The sequence below is a fragment of the Lithobates pipiens genome, unplaced genomic scaffold (assembly GCF_037356315.1).
Source record: "Lithobates pipiens isolate NorthernLeopardFrog02 unplaced genomic scaffold, aLitPip1_a1.2 Scaffold_18, whole genome shotgun sequence".
Classification (NCBI taxonomy): domain Eukaryota; kingdom Metazoa; phylum Chordata; class Amphibia; order Anura; family Ranidae; genus Lithobates; species Lithobates pipiens.
In genome coordinates this window covers 2,652,677-2,671,330 of record NW_027507758.1, presented here as the reverse complement: position 1 = coordinate 2,671,330, position 18,654 = coordinate 2,652,677, and the positions used below count along the sequence as shown (strand labels likewise).

Below are 18,654 nucleotides of genomic sequence, written 5' to 3'. Positions count from 1 at the left end.
CCTGAAGGTGATACAGGGATGCAATGCCCACAGTAGCACAGGTTGCCAGGTAGCAGCAGCTGAGGACAAGGGCCTGGTGAATAGGAGTCCGGGGCAACCGTGCTAGGAAGTTCAGTAGAGAGGTCAAACCAAGCTGAGGTTCAAACACGGGAGGTAAGTCTTCGGAGGTTAGATGAGACCGGAAGCAGGAGTCTGAGCCAAGCCGAGATCGGGTGCAGGGAGCAGACAAGGAACGTCGGGTGCAAGCCAAGGGTCGAAGCCAGGAGAACAACAGGAACAGGTTAAACAAGCCGGGTCGGTACACAGGAGGTCAAATCAAACAAGGATCGCAGGCACAGGTACACAGGAGAGCTGACGACAATCCAGCGATGCGGCTCTGTCAGGTGAACGTTTAAATAGACGAGATGACCGGGTCACGTCGTGGGCGCGTCGGAGCGATCGTACGGCTACGTAGAGTACTCGTGACATCCCTGCGCACGCCCGCCCGGTTAGGCGTAGCGTCGGTCGTTCGTTTAGAAACTACTGTGCGTTTACGTGGGCGCCGACGCGCGCTAACACGAACGTGCCTCGCGAGATTGCGGCTTCTTCCCTGACAGCGCCCGCGATGTCGGCACCCGAAGCCGATCGCTCGCTCGGCTGCCGGGTCCCGCCGCCATCTTGGGTATGGGAATCAGGAAATGGAGCCTTTCGGCTTCATTTCCCGGTTCCCTACTGCGCATGCGCGAGCCGCGCGGCGCAATCCGGACGGTCCCCGCTGCCTCTGGGAGCTGTGTGTTTCCCAGCAGGCAGCGGGGCACTTGCTGAAGGGGGCGGGCGCTTGCGGAACGGGGCGTAACGTACGCCCCGTTCCGCAGAGAGCTAGCCCGGAAGTGGGTGCAGTTACCTGGATTATCCAGGTAACTGCACCCCCCTCCCCCCTGAAAGGTGCCGATTGTGGCGCCGGAGGGGGGGGGATTCCGATGAGCGGAGGTCCATTTTAGGGTGGACCTCCGCTTTAAATCGGTTGTGTAGTGTTTTTTTTTTTTTTTTACTTTAACCTACAGGTAAGCCTATAATAAGGCCTATAATAAGGCTCACCTGTAGGTAAAAAAAAATATCTCTGTACCTGTACGGTTTAGGAGATATTCCCCTCGCAATGAGCCGCTGACTGCAGCGCCGCTTGCGCACAGGGGATTCTCGGCTGGAAGCCGGGAAGACGCCGGACCCTGCCGAAAAGAAATCGCTGCTCCGGCCACTTACAGCAGCGCCGGAGCCGCGATATCCGGAAAAACACGCCGAGGGAACATGTCTGCTCCCTCAGTGTGTATCGGGTGCGATGTCGGGGGCCTTGTTCTAAGGTAAGTATTTCATAATGAGCTAAATAAGATAAAGAAAAAAAAAGAGCGACAACTTTTTGCTATAACACATATCCAAAATAAAATATATAAAAAAAAAACAAATGTACTCGTCAGTTTAGGCCAATGTGTATTCCGCTACATATTTTTGAGAAATAAAATCCCAATAAGCGTTGATTGGTTTGCACAAAAGTTATAGCGTCTAGAAAATAGGGGGTAGATTTATGGCATTTTTGGTTAAACCACTTTCGCCCTCATTCACATTGAAGCGATTGGTCATGCGATTTGTCAAGTCACATGACGAGTCGCAGCCTATGTCCAGCAACGGCACTGTTCCGGCATCGTACCCGTTTGCAAAAGTAGTTCCTGCACTACTTTTGTCGATTTTGTGAAGCCGCACAGATGTCTTTCAAGGGGGTTTAGACACTGAGCTCAGAGCTGTTGCATCTCAGAGGAGAGAGAGCCAGTGTAAGCCCTTGTACACACGGTCGGAGATTCCGACAACCAAATCCATCTGAGTAATTCCGACTGATTAATTCCGGAAGAGGTCCGGAAGTGATGTTGCATACACACTGTCGGACAAAGTTGTCGGAAAATCCGATTGTACATAACGTGATGACGTTATTTCGTTACCACGGGACTACGTTCAGGCTAGTAGCCAATAGCGTTGGTCTAGGAATTTGATCTGAGCATGCGCGGCACTTTGTCCGTCGGAGTAGGCTACACATGATCGGAGTATGTCCGATCGGAGCATTTTGTGGGAAAATTGTTTTACCGGCAAGTTGGTCCGTCGGATATTCCGACGGAAACAGTCTGATGGAGACCACACACAGTCGGAATATCCGACAAAATGGTCCGATAGGAAACATTCCGTCGGAATCTCCAATCGTGTGTACAAGGGCTTAGCCCACGTACACACGGTCGGAGATTTTGGCAACCAAATCCGTCAGATTTTGTCCGTCGGATTTAGTCCGAAACTGTTGCATACACACGGTCGGGCCAAGTTGGCGAAATATCCGATCTTTCAGAACGTGATGACGTAATTTCGTTACGATGGGACTACATTCAGGCTAGTAGCCAATAGCTTTGATGTAGGAATTTGATCTGAGCATGCGTGGCACTTGGTCCGATCAAAATGCTCTACACATGATCGGATTAGGTCCGTCCGGCCCAGTTGGTCGGGAAATATTTCCAACATGTTGGAAAATTGGGTCCGACGGATATTCGGACGGAATTAGTCCGATGCAGACCACACACAGTCGGATTATCTGACTACACGGTCCGATAGGACACATTCCGACGGAATCTCCGATCGTGTGTACAAGGGCTCAGGGGGTTTGAATCAGATGAAAAGTTCCCTCCTGTGATGGAGGAGGTGAGCAGTAATGACTAGGCCTCACCTAGCAACATCCTGGGAGTATTCCAGTCAGGCTTCTGGAGGCGTGTAAATGTCCTACTACTACAGTAAGGACCAGGGACAGCCCGTCCATTGTGGGCGCATCGGTTACAGCGTCGCAAGACCGCGACATTGTCAGTTAAAAGTAACGCAGTGCTTTATTGCATAAAATAAAATGGCCTGGTCATTAACCCCCCTGGCGGCATTCCCGAGCCTGGCTCGGGGTGGAGATTTTATACCAAAAGCGGTAACCCCCGAGCCAGACTAGGGACCGCATCGCTGAATGCAGGGAGATGTTACTTACCTTGTCCCCTGGATCCAGCGATGTCCCCCCCCCCGCTGTACGAGCGAGCCGTGCTCCGCTCGATCTATCACAGAGCCGATCTCCGTTCCCTGCAAGCGTTTGCGACGCACAGGGACGTAGAACGGCGCCAAATTCAAAAAGTGAAACACATACATTACATACAGTATAATGTAATCTTACAGATTATATTGCTGTATGTAATTATTTCACATCCCCTTTGTCCCCTAGTGGTCTGCCCAGTGCCCTGCATGCAGTTTTATCTTATAAAAACTGTTCTTTATGCCAGGAAACTGGAGATTGTCCATAGCAACCAAAACTGTCCCTTTACATCAAAAATGGTTTTAGACCAGCTAGAAAACAGCGATAATAAATTGGAATCACTCGCAGAATTGAAGGATAGCGATTTGTGGGGAGATCCATCATCAAATACTGAAAAGTAACGACAGTGACAATTCTGCAACTCAGCAAATTTCTGTGTTTTTGATTTGATCACATTATTGAATATTTTTTATTATTGTTATATTATTATTTGGTATAATTATTTATAGTTATTTATTATATTATAATTTATGATTTCATTTTTCAAACTTTATCATACCCGGGATGTCTGCTAGACTCTGGTTTGGACAGATTTAAGTGAGTTATTCCTTAGCCCTTGTACACACGGTCGGAGATTCCGACGGAATGTGTCCGATCGGACTGTGTTGTCGGATAATCCGACTGTGTGTGGTCTCCATCGGACTGTTTCCGTCGGAATATCCGACGGACCAAGTTTTCCAATTTGTCCGTAAAATTTTCTGACAAAATGCTCCGATCGGACATACTCCGATCATGTGTAGCCTACTCCGACGGACAAAGTGTCACGCATGCTCAGATCAAATTCCTACATCAAAGCTATTGGCTACTAGCCTGAACGTAGTCCCGTCGTAACGAAATAACGTCATCACGTTATGTACAATCGGATTTTCCGACAACTTTGTCCGACCGTGTGTATGCAACAGTTTCGGACAAAATCCAACGGATTTGGTTGTCAGAATGTCCGACCCGTGTGTACAAGGGCTGAGAATTACAGGACTACAATATAAAACGCCAAATTTTCATGCAAAATAATTGTACTGCTTTCAGCACCTAAAATCGGAAATAATCGTACCGCCAGGGAGGTTAAGGGAGTACATTTTTCCCGGGGCTGAAGTGGTTAAAGTGGAAAAATGACCTTCTGAAACAAATATAATGCAACATTGTTACTTTTGTGTCTTTTGTTTCATTCATCTGCAGATAAAGGGGATGAGCTTCAATCTGCAAATGGCAGTTAAAAAAGGTTGTAAGGTTCTTTTACCTTCATGTATTCTATGCATGGAGGTTAACAAAAAAACCCTCTCTGTACAGCACCCACCCACCCCAAACACTTACCTGAGCTCCCTAACATCGACATCCCTATCCATGTGTCCGGCCCCTTTCAGGACAGCGGGCGCATTAATTTCTATGGCGGGGGGGGGGTGGGGGAGAGTGTTTTTTGAAGCACCTGATTATAGCCAGAGGCTTCAATAGGCTTCAGAATAGGGTGGGCTCGGGACACAGAGCATTGCGTCCGGAGCCCACCCAGGTGTGTTGCAAGAGCGAATGAATATTCGCTCTTGCAACACTGATCCTCCTCCAGCCATTCGGGAAGCAGGTGATTGGCTCAAAGGACAGGTGATCCTATTGGATTCCTAGGAGGAGGGGGAGGAGACTCACGGTGGAAGCGAGGAGGAGAAGACACAGAAGCCGCAGCCTGATGCCCGCCGATGCACCAATCCCCACCGATGTCCGATGTGCCCGCCGCTACCAGATGTGCCTGCCCCCTGTGATTGTGCCTGATAGGGGTAAGTGCCAGTGGAATGGCAAACAGCAAGGGGGTGGGGGGGGGTGGTTGAGGTGCCATGGGGGGGATGGTTTTTGTTCCCCCCCCCCCAAACAAAAAACCACCAGCCGCTACTGGTAAGGACATTATCCAACTTTGGTCAGATCTGCATAGTTTGTTTTTATTCATAAACAGCCCTCTACCTTTATAGGCAGTACTTTTGTAAAGGTGAACTAACCCTATAGAATAATTCCATGATGACCGTGACTAATCTTAAAAATACCCCCCTCCCTCCCCCCACTGCTAACACCTATTCTGCCATAAAGGGTGTATATAGAAAGTTAACCAGACATGTTGTAAGGTAAAGCATGATCCCAGAATGAAGGCTTTCCTTGTTCTTTATTGTTTAGATATCTGGCGAACACGGTGGAAGAGGACAATGAAGAAGCCAAATACGAGATCTTCCCCTGGGCATTAGGAAAGAACTGGACGCGGCTCTTCCCAGACTTCCTAAGAGCGAGGGACGAGCTGTGGTCACGCATCCAGCACCGAGCGTCAGTCAGCCGGCGTTGCTGTGATGAGGTCAGTCCATTCTACAAACACGTATAAAAGGGACGGGACCAAGTTTCCCATTTACATTTTCCTGAATGAGAGGCGAAATCCGCTCCGCGACTGCCCGGAGCGATCGATCAGGACCCACCCTCCCCCGGTGTAACAAGGAATTCACTGGCTGAGCGGGAGCTCGCTGTGTCCGGTTTTTATGAATCCATTGCATGGAGTTCAACTAGGGTTGCCACCTCATCCCTTTAAACCTGGACTTTAAACCCGGACACATATTAATTACATGGGTACGGAGGCTGATTAAATGCTGATAAGGCACCCCTAATCAGCCACAAAACCCGTGTAAGTCATGTGTTCAGGTTTAGGCTCCGTGCACACTGAAGCTCATAAACGGTTGTTGTTTTTTTTGTTTTTTTTTGGGAGGCCCATAAACTCCCCTCTATGTTGTCCAATGTGTCCATAAGACACACACACACATGGACATTTTTGGACATTTATCAGCAATGGAGTTTATGGGCTGCTGTCTGAACACCCTAAAATAACATTCAGGAGCTGTTTTTCTGACCACAAAAGAAGCTTAAAAACACTAAACGCTCAAAAACGTGGCTCACCTTTTTTTTTTTACGTTTTTAATCTATTGAAAAAAAAAGATTTTTTTTTTTTCTTAACCAGTTAACCACTTCAGCCCCAGAAGGATTTACTCTCTTCCTGACCAGACCTTTTTTTGCGATTCGGCACTGCGTCGCTTTAACTGACAATTGCGAGTTCGTGCGACGTGGCTCCCAAACAAAATTGGCGTCCTTTTTTTCCTACAAATAGAGCTTGCTTTTGGTAGTATTTGATCGCCTCTGCGGTTTTTATTTTTTGCGCTATAAACAAAAAATGAGCTACAGTTTTGAAAAAAACGCATTCTTTTTTACTTTTTGCTGTAATAAATATCCCCCAATAATATCTAAAAAAAAAAAATTTCCCTCAGTTTAGGCCGATACGTATTCTTCTACATATTTTTGGTAAAAAAAATTACAATAAGCGTTTATTGATTGGTTTGAGCAAAAGTTATAGCGTCTACAAAATAGGGGATAGTTTTATGGCATTTTTCATTAATAATTTTTTTTTTACTGGTAATGGCGGCAATCAGCGAATTTTATTGTGACTGCGACATTTTAGCGGACAGATCGGACAATTTTGACACATTTTTGGGACCATTGGCATTAATACAGCGATCGATGCTATAAAATTGCATTGATTACTGTAAAAATGTCACTGGCAGTGAAGGGGTTAACCACTAGGTGGCAGTGTAGGGGTTAAGTGTTCCTAGGGGCGTGGCTGTGTGTGACATCACACTGATCGCTGCTCCCGATGACAGGGAGCAGACGATCGGTGTGCTGTCACTAGGCAGAACGGGGAGATGCTGTTTACATCGGCATCTCCCCGTTCTTAAGCTCCGTGACACGATTGCGGGTATCCCAACAGCGATCGTGTCCATGGGACCCGCGGCCACGGAGCTCTCGGCAGGCATGCGCGCGCACAGGCGGGAAATTCAAAGTAACGTACGGCCCAGCCGCGCCGTTCTGTTGACGTATATGTACAGGAGCCGGTTCGGGAACCGGTTAAGGGCCTAGCCTCTTTCTGAGATTTGTTGTTTACAAGTTAAAAACATTTTTTTTTTTTTTTGCTCGAAAATTATTTAGAACCCCCAAACATTGTAAAAAAAAAATTTTACCCTAGAGAATAAAATGGCGGTCGTTGCAATACTTTCTGTCATACCGTGTTTGCGGTCTTACAAGCGCAATTTTTTTTTTGGAAAAAATACACTTTTTTTAATTAAAAAATAAGACAACAGTAAAGTGAGCCCAATTTTTAGTTTTTTTTATATTGTGAAAGATAATGTTACGCCAAGTAAATTGATACCCAACACGTCACGCTTCAAAAAAATGCGCCCGTGCTACGGCGACAAACTTTTACCCTTAAAAATCTCCATAGGCGACCTTTAAAAAATTCTACAGGTTGCATATTTTGAGTTAGGCTGGGTTCACATTGCAGCGGTGTACGAGATCGGATGTGATTCGCACCGCACTGCAGTGCAAATCACATCCGATCTCTGTGCGATGCGAGTTCAGCCATACAGATAGTATACAGATAGTATGGCTGAATTCGCATCGCACCCGCCGCAAACTCGCACGGGACCCTGTTTTTGGTCCGCAGCAGAATCGGATCGCATTGGGTGTTCACACCATGCGATCCGATTCCTGTCCGAGTTTGCAGATCGCACTGCGATATGCGAACTGATCTGGGGGTGTCATTAACATTTCACTGACACTCCCAGCAGTTCGCATAGGGCTGTGTGAACTGCCGCCGGGAGGTATGCAATGCGGGAACCCGCCGCGGATTCGCGGCGTTCCCGCATCGCTTCAGTGTGAACCCAGCCTTACAGAGGAGGTCTAGGGCTAGAATTATTGCTCTCGCTTTAACAATCGCGGTGATACCTCACATGCGGGTACTACTCACATATGCATGTGCTTCAGCACACGAGCTCTTCGTGATGGGGCGCGTTTAAAAAAAAAACATATTTATTTTTCTTATTTTACCTTTTATTTTTTATTTTTACACAGTCTTTTTTTTTTTTTAACCACTTACAGACCGGACCAATTTGCTGGTCAAAGACCAGACCACTTTTTGCGATTTGGCACTGCGTCGTTTAACTGACAATTGCGCGGTCGTGCGACGTGGCTCCCAAACAAAATTGACGTCCTTTTTTTCCCCACAAATAGAGCTTTCTTTTGGTGGTATTTGATCACCTCTGCGGTTTTTATTTTTTGCGCTATAAACAAAAATAGAGCGACAATTTAGAAAAAAACGCATTATTTTTTACTTTTTGTTATAATAAATATCCCCCAAAAATATATAAAAAAACATTTTTTTCCCTCAGTTTAGGCCGATACGTATTCTTCTACATATTTTTGGTAAAAAAAAATCGCAATAAGCGATTATTGATTGGTTTGCCCAAAAGTTATAGCGTTTACAAAATAGGGATAGTTTTATAGCATTTTTATTAATAATTTTTTACTATTTTTTTTTTACTAGTAATGGCGGCGATCAGCGATTTTTATTGTGACTGAGACATTGTGGGGGACCCATCGGACATTTTTGACACATTTTTGGGACCATTGTCATTTATACAGCAATCAGTGCTATATAAATGCAGTGATTCCTGTGTAAATGACACTGGCAGTGAAAGGGTTAACCAGTGGGTGGCAGTGTAGGGGTTAAGTGTTCCTAGGGGTGTGTTACTAACTGTGGGGGGGGGGGGGGTTGGGCTTTCATTTAGTGAACACTGATCTCTGCTCCAATCACATGGAGCAGAGATCAGCGTCACTAGTTGCTAGGCAGAATGAAGAAATGCTGTTTACAACGGCATTTCTTCATTTGGCCGCTCCGTGAGACGATCGCGGGGATGCCCGCGGTGATCGAGTCTGCGGGTCCCGCGACCGGACTCACGGGGGTCCCGACCAGCGCAGGAGCGCGCCGCCGGCGGCGGGCTTCCGATGGCAGGGCGGCAAATTTAAAGGGACGTACATGTACGCCCATTTGCCTGCCCGTGCCATTCTGTCGACGTACATCGTCGTGCGCTGGTCGGCAAGTGGTTAAAGTGTCACTTTTATTCCTATTACAAGGAATGTAAACATCCCTTGTAATAGAAAAAAGCATGACAGGTCCTCTTATATATGAGATCTGGGGGGGGGGGGGGTCAAAAAGACCTCACATCTCATATTTACACTAAAATGCAATAAAAAAAAAAAATGTAAAAAAAAAAAAAAAATGGTCCTTTAAGAGCTATGGGTGGAAGTAACGCCTTGATGTCGCTTCCGCCCTGCAATGTTATGGAGACGGTTGGGGGCGATCTTCCCCTCACTCCTCTCCATGTCAGGCTAGGGTGAAGATCCGATCGCCTTCGACGCTGCTGGCGGCTCTGGTAAGTGATCTTGCACCGAATCCGCCGCAGAGACCACTTTCATCCTGCAGCGGACCGCCCGCTGAAGAAGAGGATAGCGGGGGTTATGGCAGCTAGCTGCTGCCATAGCAACGATTTTCCTCTTCAAAGTACCGATGTATAACGACGGTGGGCGGTCCGGAAGTGGTTAAAAAAAAAAAAAAATGATGCCCCGTACACACCGTCGAACATTCCAACGACAAAATCCGTTGGAATTTTTCCGACGGATTTTGGCCCAAGTTTGTCTTGCATACACACGGGTCGCACAAAGTTGTCGGGAAAATCCGATCGTTCAGAACGCGGTGACGTGGAACACGTACGACGGGACTATAAACAGGCCAGTCGCCAACAGCTTTCGTCTCGTAACTTATTCTGAGCATGCGTGGCACTTTGTGCGTCGGAATTGTGTACACGCGATCGGAAATGTAAACAATCGGATTTTGTTGTCGGAAAATAGATATTTTCTTACTTTGGGAGGGGTTCTCAACCCCTTTAGTACAAGTTATATTCTCTCTGTTTACCACAGGGTTGGATTTAGAGTAGTATGCCTTTCAGGGGTTTCTATATTGTTTCTATATTTCTATATTTCTATATTGTTTCATGTTTCAGCAAACACAAACCCTATAACGGAGGTATGCCGGTTGATGTACTTAAGTTGTTAGGCCTCCCTAGCCTCCAGCCAGCCTAACCGAGAAGGGGATAGAATAGAAAATAACAGAGTAAAACAGTATAGAATAAAAAAAATAATAGAATAAAATAGAATAGAAAAGAACAGAGTAAAACAGGATAGAATAAAAAAAATAGAATAAAATAGAATAGAAAAGAACAGAGTAAAACAGGATAGAATAAAAAAAATAGAATCGAAAAGCACAGAGTAAAACAGGATAGAATAAAAAAATAATAGAATAAAATAGAATAGAAAATAACAGAGTAAAACAGGATAGAATAAAAAAATAATAGAATAGAATAGGACAGAGTAAAATGGGATAGAATAAAAAAAAATAATAGAATAAAATAGAATCGAAAAGAACAGAGTAAAACAGGATAGAATAAAACAATAATAGAATAGAATAGAACAGAGTAAAACGGGATAGAATAAAAAAAATAGAATAAAATAGAATAGAAAAGAACAGAGTAAAACAGGATAGAATAAAAAAAAAATAATAGAATAAAATAGAATAGAAAATAACAGAGTAAAACAGGATAGAATAAAAAAATAATAGAATAAAATAGAATAGAAAAGAACAGAGTAAAACATGATAGAATAAAAAAATAATAGAATAAAATAGAATAAAAATAACAGAGTAAAACAGGATAGAATAAAAAAATAATAGAATAGAATAGAACAGAGTAAAATGGGATAGAATAAAAAAAATAATAGAATAAAATAGAATCGAAAAGAACAGAGTAAAACAGGATAGAATAAACAAATAATAGAATAAAATAGAATCGAAAAGAACAGAGTAAAACAGGATAGAATAAAAAAATAATAGAATAAAATAGAATAGAAAATAACAGAGTAAAACAGGATAGAATAAAAAAATAATAGAATAGAATAGAGCAGAGTAAAACGGGATAGAATAAAAAATAGAATAAAATAGAATAGAAAAGAACAGAGTAAAACAGGATAAAATAAAAAAAATAGAATAAAATAGAATAGAAAATAACAGAGTAAAACAGGATAGAATAAAAAATAATAGAATAAAATAGAATAGAAAAGAACAGAGTAAAACAGGATAGAATAAAAAATAAAATAATAAAATAGAATAGAAATGAAAGGAATAGAATTGAAAAAAACTATAGAATAGAAATAACATAGAAAGAAGATAACCGTCTTCCCAAATTCAAATAGAATAAATTCAAATAGAATCGAAAGTAAAAGAATAGAATAGAAAAAAAAACAATATAATTGAATAAAATAGAAAGAATATATCCATCTTCTGACATTTGAATAAATAAAATTTTAATAGAATAGAAGATAAGAGAAATAAATAAAATAGAAAACACAATAGAATAGAATAAAATACAATTATATAACAGTCTTCCGAAAATTCTAATTACGAATAGAATAGATTTGAATAACATAGAATAGAAAAAAATTAGAAAGAATATAACCATCCGTCTTACGAAATTCGAATAGAATAAATTTGAATGCCGATTTCACATTTTCTAAATTCAGTTGAATTGAATTTGACCGCATTCAGGAAAATTTGAATCAAATTTGGAAACGAATAAATGAAATGAATTCCTAAAGCAAATTAAACAAATTTAACTAAACAAAATTATTTAAATAATTAATCCCCAAAAAATTTTTTTTTTTTTTGCTCTGCACGTGTCTAGTTCTACTGTAAGCTGCAGAGATTACTGACATGACCTCCTATAATAATGTATATCAATAATATAAAACCGGCCTGTGTACCTTCCAGCGTTTACTTCCCTCTCGCTTCCTCTGCAGGTGATGGCGATCGCTCCGGCGCACTACATCTGGCAGCGAGAACGCTCTGAACAGCATAGCGGCGCAGTGAGAAATTATAATCCGGATGAATCTAATTTTCCCCGCGGTCCTTCAGCTACACCTCCAGACTGCTTCGTGTGCGGAAAAAAAGGACGCCTCGTAGTCCCGGGATTATCCGGCTCCTCGTCATCCTCATCCGACACTTCACCCATGAAAAGAAAAGTACCACAGGGTTCTCCAAAACCAACAGCCGACCCACAACCGTCCTGCCACTACTTCCAAGGTTTGCCCCTCTCTGTGAAATATTACACTAGGCGGTGTAGCAATTTATCGTAAATGTTTTTTTATTTTTTTATTTATTATTATTTCAATAAGTTTGTGTTTATTCAAAGTGGTCAACCTGTGGCCCTCCAGCTGTTGTGGAACTACGGGACCCATGAGGCATTGCAAGGAAAGTCTCATGAGGCATTGCAAGGATGACAGTTGCAAGTGTTCCGTCAGATTGGGTGACCTGTCAAAACTGGTAACGCAAGTGACGTTCCGTCACGGCCATCTTGGTACACCCCGCACTCGCCCACACTAATGCCCTGTACACACGGTCGGACTTCCGACTGAAAATATGCGATCGGATTGTGTTGTCGGAAATTCCGATCGTGTGTGGGCTCCTTCTGACTTTTTTTCTGACTGGCCTGTATTGTCCAGTGGTCCCTGGGTAGGGAGGAGGGGACCACGGCCAGGGAAGCACCAGGTGACACCATCTGAGGCCTGTATTGTCCAGTGGTCCCCGGGTAGGGAGGAGGGGACCACAACAGGGAGTATCAGTTGACACCATCTGAGGCCTGTATTGTCCAGTGGTCCCTGGGTAGAGAGGAGGGGACCATGGCAGGGAGTACCAGGTGACACCATCTGAGGCCTGTATTGTCCAGTGGTCCCTGGGTAGGGAGGAGGGGACCACGGCAGGGAGTACCAGGTGACACCATCTGAGGCCTGTATTGTCCAGTGGTCCCTGGGTAGGGAGGAGAGGACCACAGCAGGAAGTACCAGGTGACACCATCTGAGTCCTGTATTGTCCAGTGGTCCCTGGGTAGGGAGGAGGGGACCACGGCAGGGAGTACCAGGTGGCACCATCTGAGGCCTGTATTGTCCAGTGGTCCCTGGGTAGGGAGGAGGGGACCATGGCAGGGAGTACCAGGTGACACCATCTGAGGCCTGTATTGTTCAGTGGTCCCTGGGTAGGGAGGAGGGGACCACGGCAGGGAGTACCAGGTGACACCATCTGAGGCCTGTATTGTCCAGTGGTCCCTGGGTAGGGAGGAGGGGACCACGGCAGGGAGTACCAGGTGACACCATCTGAGGCCTGTATTGTCCAGTGGTCCCTGGGTAGGGAGGATGGGACCACGGCAGGAAGTACCAGGTGACACCATCTGAGGCCTGTATTGTCCAGTGGTCCCTGGGTAGGGAGGAGGGGACCACGGCAGGGAGTACCAGGTGACACCATCTGAGGCCTGTATTGTCCAGTGGTCTCTGGGTAGGGAGGAGGGGACCACAGCAGTAAGTACCAGGTGACACCATCTGAGGCCTGTGTTGTCCAGTGGTCCCCGGGTAGGGAGGAGGGGACCATGGCAGGGAGCACCAGGTGACACCATCTAAGGCCTGTATTGTCCAGTGGTCCCCTGGTAGGGAGGAGGGGACCACGGCAGGGAGTACCCGGTGACACCATGTGAGGCCTGTATTGTCCAGTGGTCACCGGGTAGGGAGGAGGGGACCACAGCAGGGAGTACCAGGTGACACCATCTGAGGCCTGTATTGTCCAGTGGTCCCCGGGTAGAGAGGAGAGGACCACGACAGGGAGTACCAGGTGACACCATCTGAGGTCTGTATTGTCCAGTGGTCCCTGTGTAGGGAGGAGGGGACCACGGCAGAGAATACCAGGTGACACCATCTGAGGCCTGTATTGTCCAGTGGTCTCTGGGTAGGGAGGAGGGGACCACGGCAGGGAGTACCAGGTGACACCATGTGAGGCCTGTATTGTCCAGTGGTCTCTGGGTAGGGAGGAGGGGACCACGGCAGGGAGTACCAGGTGACACCATGTGAGGCCTGTATTGTCCAGTGGTCACCGGGTAGAGAGGAGGGAACCACGGCAGAGAATACCAGGTGACACCATCTGAGGCCTGTATTGTCCAGTGATCACCGGGTAGGGAGGAGGGGACCACAGCAGGAAGTACCAGGTGACACCATCTGAGGCCTGTTTTGACCATTTGACAGTTTGCACTGCGATATGCAAACTGATCTGGGGGGTGTCATTAACTTTCTCGCTGCCTGCGAGTTGTATGCGATGCGGGAACCGGGACCGGAATCTCGCTGGTGTGAACCGGGACCGGAATCTCGCTGGTGTGAACCGGGACCGGAATCTTGCTGGTGTGAACCGGCACTCCGACAAGAAAAGCATAAACATCAGTGCATTTGATTCGTCATATAATTTTTAGAGGTATTTATACACTTGACCTCCAGAAGATTGAGGCTCAATTCACACAGGTGCGATGCAGGAAACCCTGCCAATCCAATCCTCGCCGGCGGGTCACACTGCCCTTTGCGAAACGCTGTGGGTGATGACACCCCCCCCCCCAGTGCGAACTGTAAATTCGGACAGGAATTGGATGGCGTTGGTTATGAACATTCATGCAATCCTATTCTGGTGCCGACAAAAATAAAGGGTCCTGCACGAGTTTGGTCCAAATGCGATGCCAACTCAGCTACTCGGTTTGTATGGCTGAACTGGCATTGCACAGTCAGAGATCGCATGTGATCTGCACAGCAGTGCAGTCTGGCATCGCACAAGTGTGAATGACTTTTTTGCTATTCAGCTCTACACTACTTTAACATGTCAATTGTCATGCAACGCTGTACCCAAATGGCGTTTATATCCTTCACACACATAGAGATTACTTTTGCTGGCATTTGATCATCTCTGCGTTTTTTTTATTATATAAAACTAAGAAAGACCGGCAATTTTGAAAAAAAAATATTTCTACTTTCTGCTATAAAGCATATCCCAAAAAAAATAAAATAAAATCTCTTAATAAAAAAGTTTGGTCAAAATATATTCTGCTACAGGTCTGGTAACAAAAGTCCCAATAAGTTTATATTGATTGGTTTGTGTGCAAATTATAGCGCCTAAAAAAAAAAAAAAAAATGGGATATGTACTGGAATTTTTAATTTTTTTTTAAATACTAGTAAATGGTGGGGATCAGCGGCTTATAGCAGAATGGCGTGCAATGTCATACCAACTGCCACTGACATCGCCAATGACATTATTACAGTGATCGGTGGTAATAATATGCACTGTCACTGTAGTAATGACACTGGCTGGGAAGGGGTTAAACAATAGGGGCGATCAAAGGGTTAAATAAGATCCCCGGTCACTGAATATAGCTCTGTGTTGTTTACACTCACACAGCTGTGTTCCGTGACGCTCAGAACTGCCGGCGGTCAGTGACTGGCCGGGACCCCGTGATCGGCATTTGTGCTGTAACTAATCACAGCACAGCTGGGCGGGCACACACGTCCTCTGCCAGGAAGGAAGAATCACATATATACATGCACTTTAATGAATTGATATTTAAAAAAAAAAAAAAAAAAAAAGACCCCACCCCGACTAAGGCCCCTCCCTTTCACACTGCTTCGGTTCAAAACTGCCAGAAAGATGCTTTTAGAAAAACGCTTTTGAGGCGTTTGCGGTTTGGTTTGTTAAAGGTCACGTGACTCAAAATCTGCACTGAGGCGTATTTGTAGCGCTTCCCATTCATTTTAAACGGAGAGGGGCATTTTTGGGGGGCGTTTTTATTAGCTCCCCAAAGATGCTGCATGCAAGATTTTTTTTTTTTGTTCACTGCACCACCAGCACACCCCCGCCCCAGTATGAAAGCATTCATTGATTTTAATGGGAAGCGTTTTTCTTGAGCTTTTCAGGTGCTTTTTTATATATATATATATACACAGTGGTGTGAAAAAGTGTTTGCCCCCTTCCTCATTTCCTGTTCCTTTGCATGTTTGTCACACTTAAGTGTTTCGGAACATCAAACCAATTTAAACAATAGTCAAGGACAACACAAGTAAACACAAAATGCAATTTGTAAATGAAGGTGTTTATTATTAAAGGTGAAAAAAAATCCAAACCATCATGGCCCTGTGTGAAAAAGTGATTGTTAAAACATACTATAACTGTGGTTGTCCACACCTGAGTTCAATTTCTCTAGCCACACCCAGGCCTGATTATTGCCACACCTGTTCACAATCAAGGCATCACTTAAATAGGAGCTGCTTGACACAGTAAAGTCCACCAGAAGATCCTTAAAAGCTACACATCATGCCGAGACCCAAAGAAATTCAGGAACAATTGAGAAAGAAAGTAATTGAGATCTATCAGTCTGGAAAGGGTTATAAAGCCATTTCCAAAGCTTTGGGAATCCAGCGAACCACAGTGAGAGCCATTATCCACAAATGGCGAAGACATGGAACAGTGGTGAACCTTCCCAGGAGTGGCCGGCCGCCCAAAATGACCCCAAGAGCGCAGCGACGACTCATCCAAGAGGTCACAAAAGACCCCACAACCACGTCCAAGGAACTGCAGGCCTCACTTGCCTCAGTTAAGGTCAGCGTTCATGCCTCCACCATCAGGAAAAGACTGGGCAAAAATGGCCTGCATGGCAGAGTTCCAAGGAGAAAACCACTGCTGAGCAAAAAGAACATCAAAGCTCGTCTCAATTTCTCCACAACACATCTTGATGATCCCCAAGACTTTTGGGACAACATTCTGTGGACCAATGAGACAAAAGTGGAACTCTTTGAAAGGTGTGTGTCCAAGTATATCTGGCGTAGAAGGAACACTGCATTTCATAAAAAGAACATTATACCAACAGTAAAATATGGTGGTGGTATTGTGATGGTCTGGGGCTGTTTTGCTGCTTCAGGACCTGGAAGACTTGCCGTGATAAAAGGAACTATGAATTCTGCTGTCTACCAAGAGATCCTGAAGGAGAATGTCCGACCATCTGTTCGTGTACTCAAGCTGAAACCAACTTGGGTTCTGCAGCAGGACAATGATCCTAAACACACCAGCAAGTCCACCACCGAATGGCTGAAGAAAAACAAAATGAAGACTTTGGAGTGGCCTAGCCAAAGTCCTGACCTGAATCCTATTGAGATGTTGTGGTATGACCTTAAAAAGGCCGTTCATGCTCGAAAACCCTCTAATGTAACTGAATTAGGACAATTCTGCAAAGATGAGTGGGCCAAAATTCCTCCAGGACGCTGTAAAAGCCTCATTGCACGTTATCGCAAACGCTTGGTTGCAGTTGTTGCTGCTAAGGGTGGCCCAACCAGTTATTAGGTTTAGGGGGCAATCACTTTTCACACAGGGCCATGATGGTTTGGATTTTTTTTCACCTTTAATAATAAACACCTTCATTTACAAATTGCATTTTGTGTTTACTTGTGTTGTCCTTGACTATTGTTTAAATTGGTTTGATGTTCCGAAACACTTAAGTGTGACAAACATGCAAAGGAACAGGAAATGAGGAAGGGGGCAAACACTTTTTCACACCACTGTATATATATATATATATATATATATATATATATATATATATACGCAAAAGCGCTTGAAAAACTCCTCGGAGTGAAAGGGCTCTAGAAGCGTAGGAAACATTTTGATTGGTGTTTAGTTATATTTTCTACAACATCCCAGTGAAATTGATGTCTATTTGTGCGCTTTTCAGTTAACCAGGAACATGTGACGGGCGGACGCGTCCCATCCCAAGACAAGTCCATGGAGTGGTTCTCACACAGCGAGTAGATTTATCCGCAGAGTGTGACATGATGAAGAAGGTTACAGAATATTTATTGTAGCAAAAGTTTGTATCTAAAAAAGTATTATTGGAATGATTTTACTGTATGAAGCAATCCTGCATTAGAACCCATGTAAAGGCATCCGGATCATAGGGGGGTGAGAGAACCCTCATACCCACCCATTCCCTTGCCCCCTATGCCCTACCCCACCCAATCTCCCCTCTCTTCCATTATCCCCACATACTTACCGATTCCCTTGCCCAATATGCCCTACCCCACCCAATCCCCCCTCTCTTCCATTACCCACGCAATCCCCCCTCTCTCCCATTACCCACCCATTCCCTTGGCCCCTATGCCTTACCCCACCCAATCCCCCTCTCTTCCATTATCCCCCCATACCTACCCATTCCCTTGCCCCCTATCCCATACCCTACTGAATCCCCCCTCTCTTCCATTACCCACCCGTTCCCTTGCCCCCTATGCCCTACCCCACTCACTCAATCACCCCCCTCGAGCATCATCCCCCCATAACCACCCATTCCCTTGTCCCCTATGCCCTACCCCACTCAATCACCCCCCTCTCCCATCACCCACACCCCCCCCCCATTCCTTTACCCCCACTCATTCACCCCTCTCTCCCATCATCACCCCATAACCACCCATCCCCTTGCCCCCTATGCCCTACCCCACTCAATCACCTCCCTCTCCCATCATCCCCCCATAACCACCCATTCACTTGCTCCCCTATGTCCTACTCCACTCAATTACCCCCCTCTCCCATCACCCCCCCCCCCCCCCAAACCCACCCATTCCCTTGCCCCCTATGCCCTACCCCACCCAATCCCCCCTCTGTTCCATTATTCCCCCATGCCTACCCATTCCCTTGCCCCCTATCCCATACCCTACTGAATCCCCCCCTCTCTTC

The 18,654-nt window shown here is 45.3% G+C and overlaps 1 protein-coding gene across 1 annotated transcript in view; it reads left to right on the top strand.

Annotated features, from left to right (window-relative positions):
* LOC143986949 (speedy protein A-like) overlaps positions 1–18,538 on the top strand; it is a 41,010-nt gene extending 22,472 nt beyond the window's left edge. Inside the window, exons 4-6 of the mRNA XM_077485362.1 lie at positions 5,285–5,456; positions 11,882–12,164; positions 17,660–18,538. Coding sequence (XP_077341488.1) covers positions 5,285–5,456; positions 11,882–12,164; positions 17,660–17,736 — 532 coding nt within the window. The 3' untranslated portion in view covers positions 17,737–18,538. The remainder of the gene's footprint in view (positions 1–5,284; positions 5,457–11,881; positions 12,165–17,659) is intronic.
* The last annotated feature ends 116 nt before the right edge of the window (positions 18,539–18,654 follow it).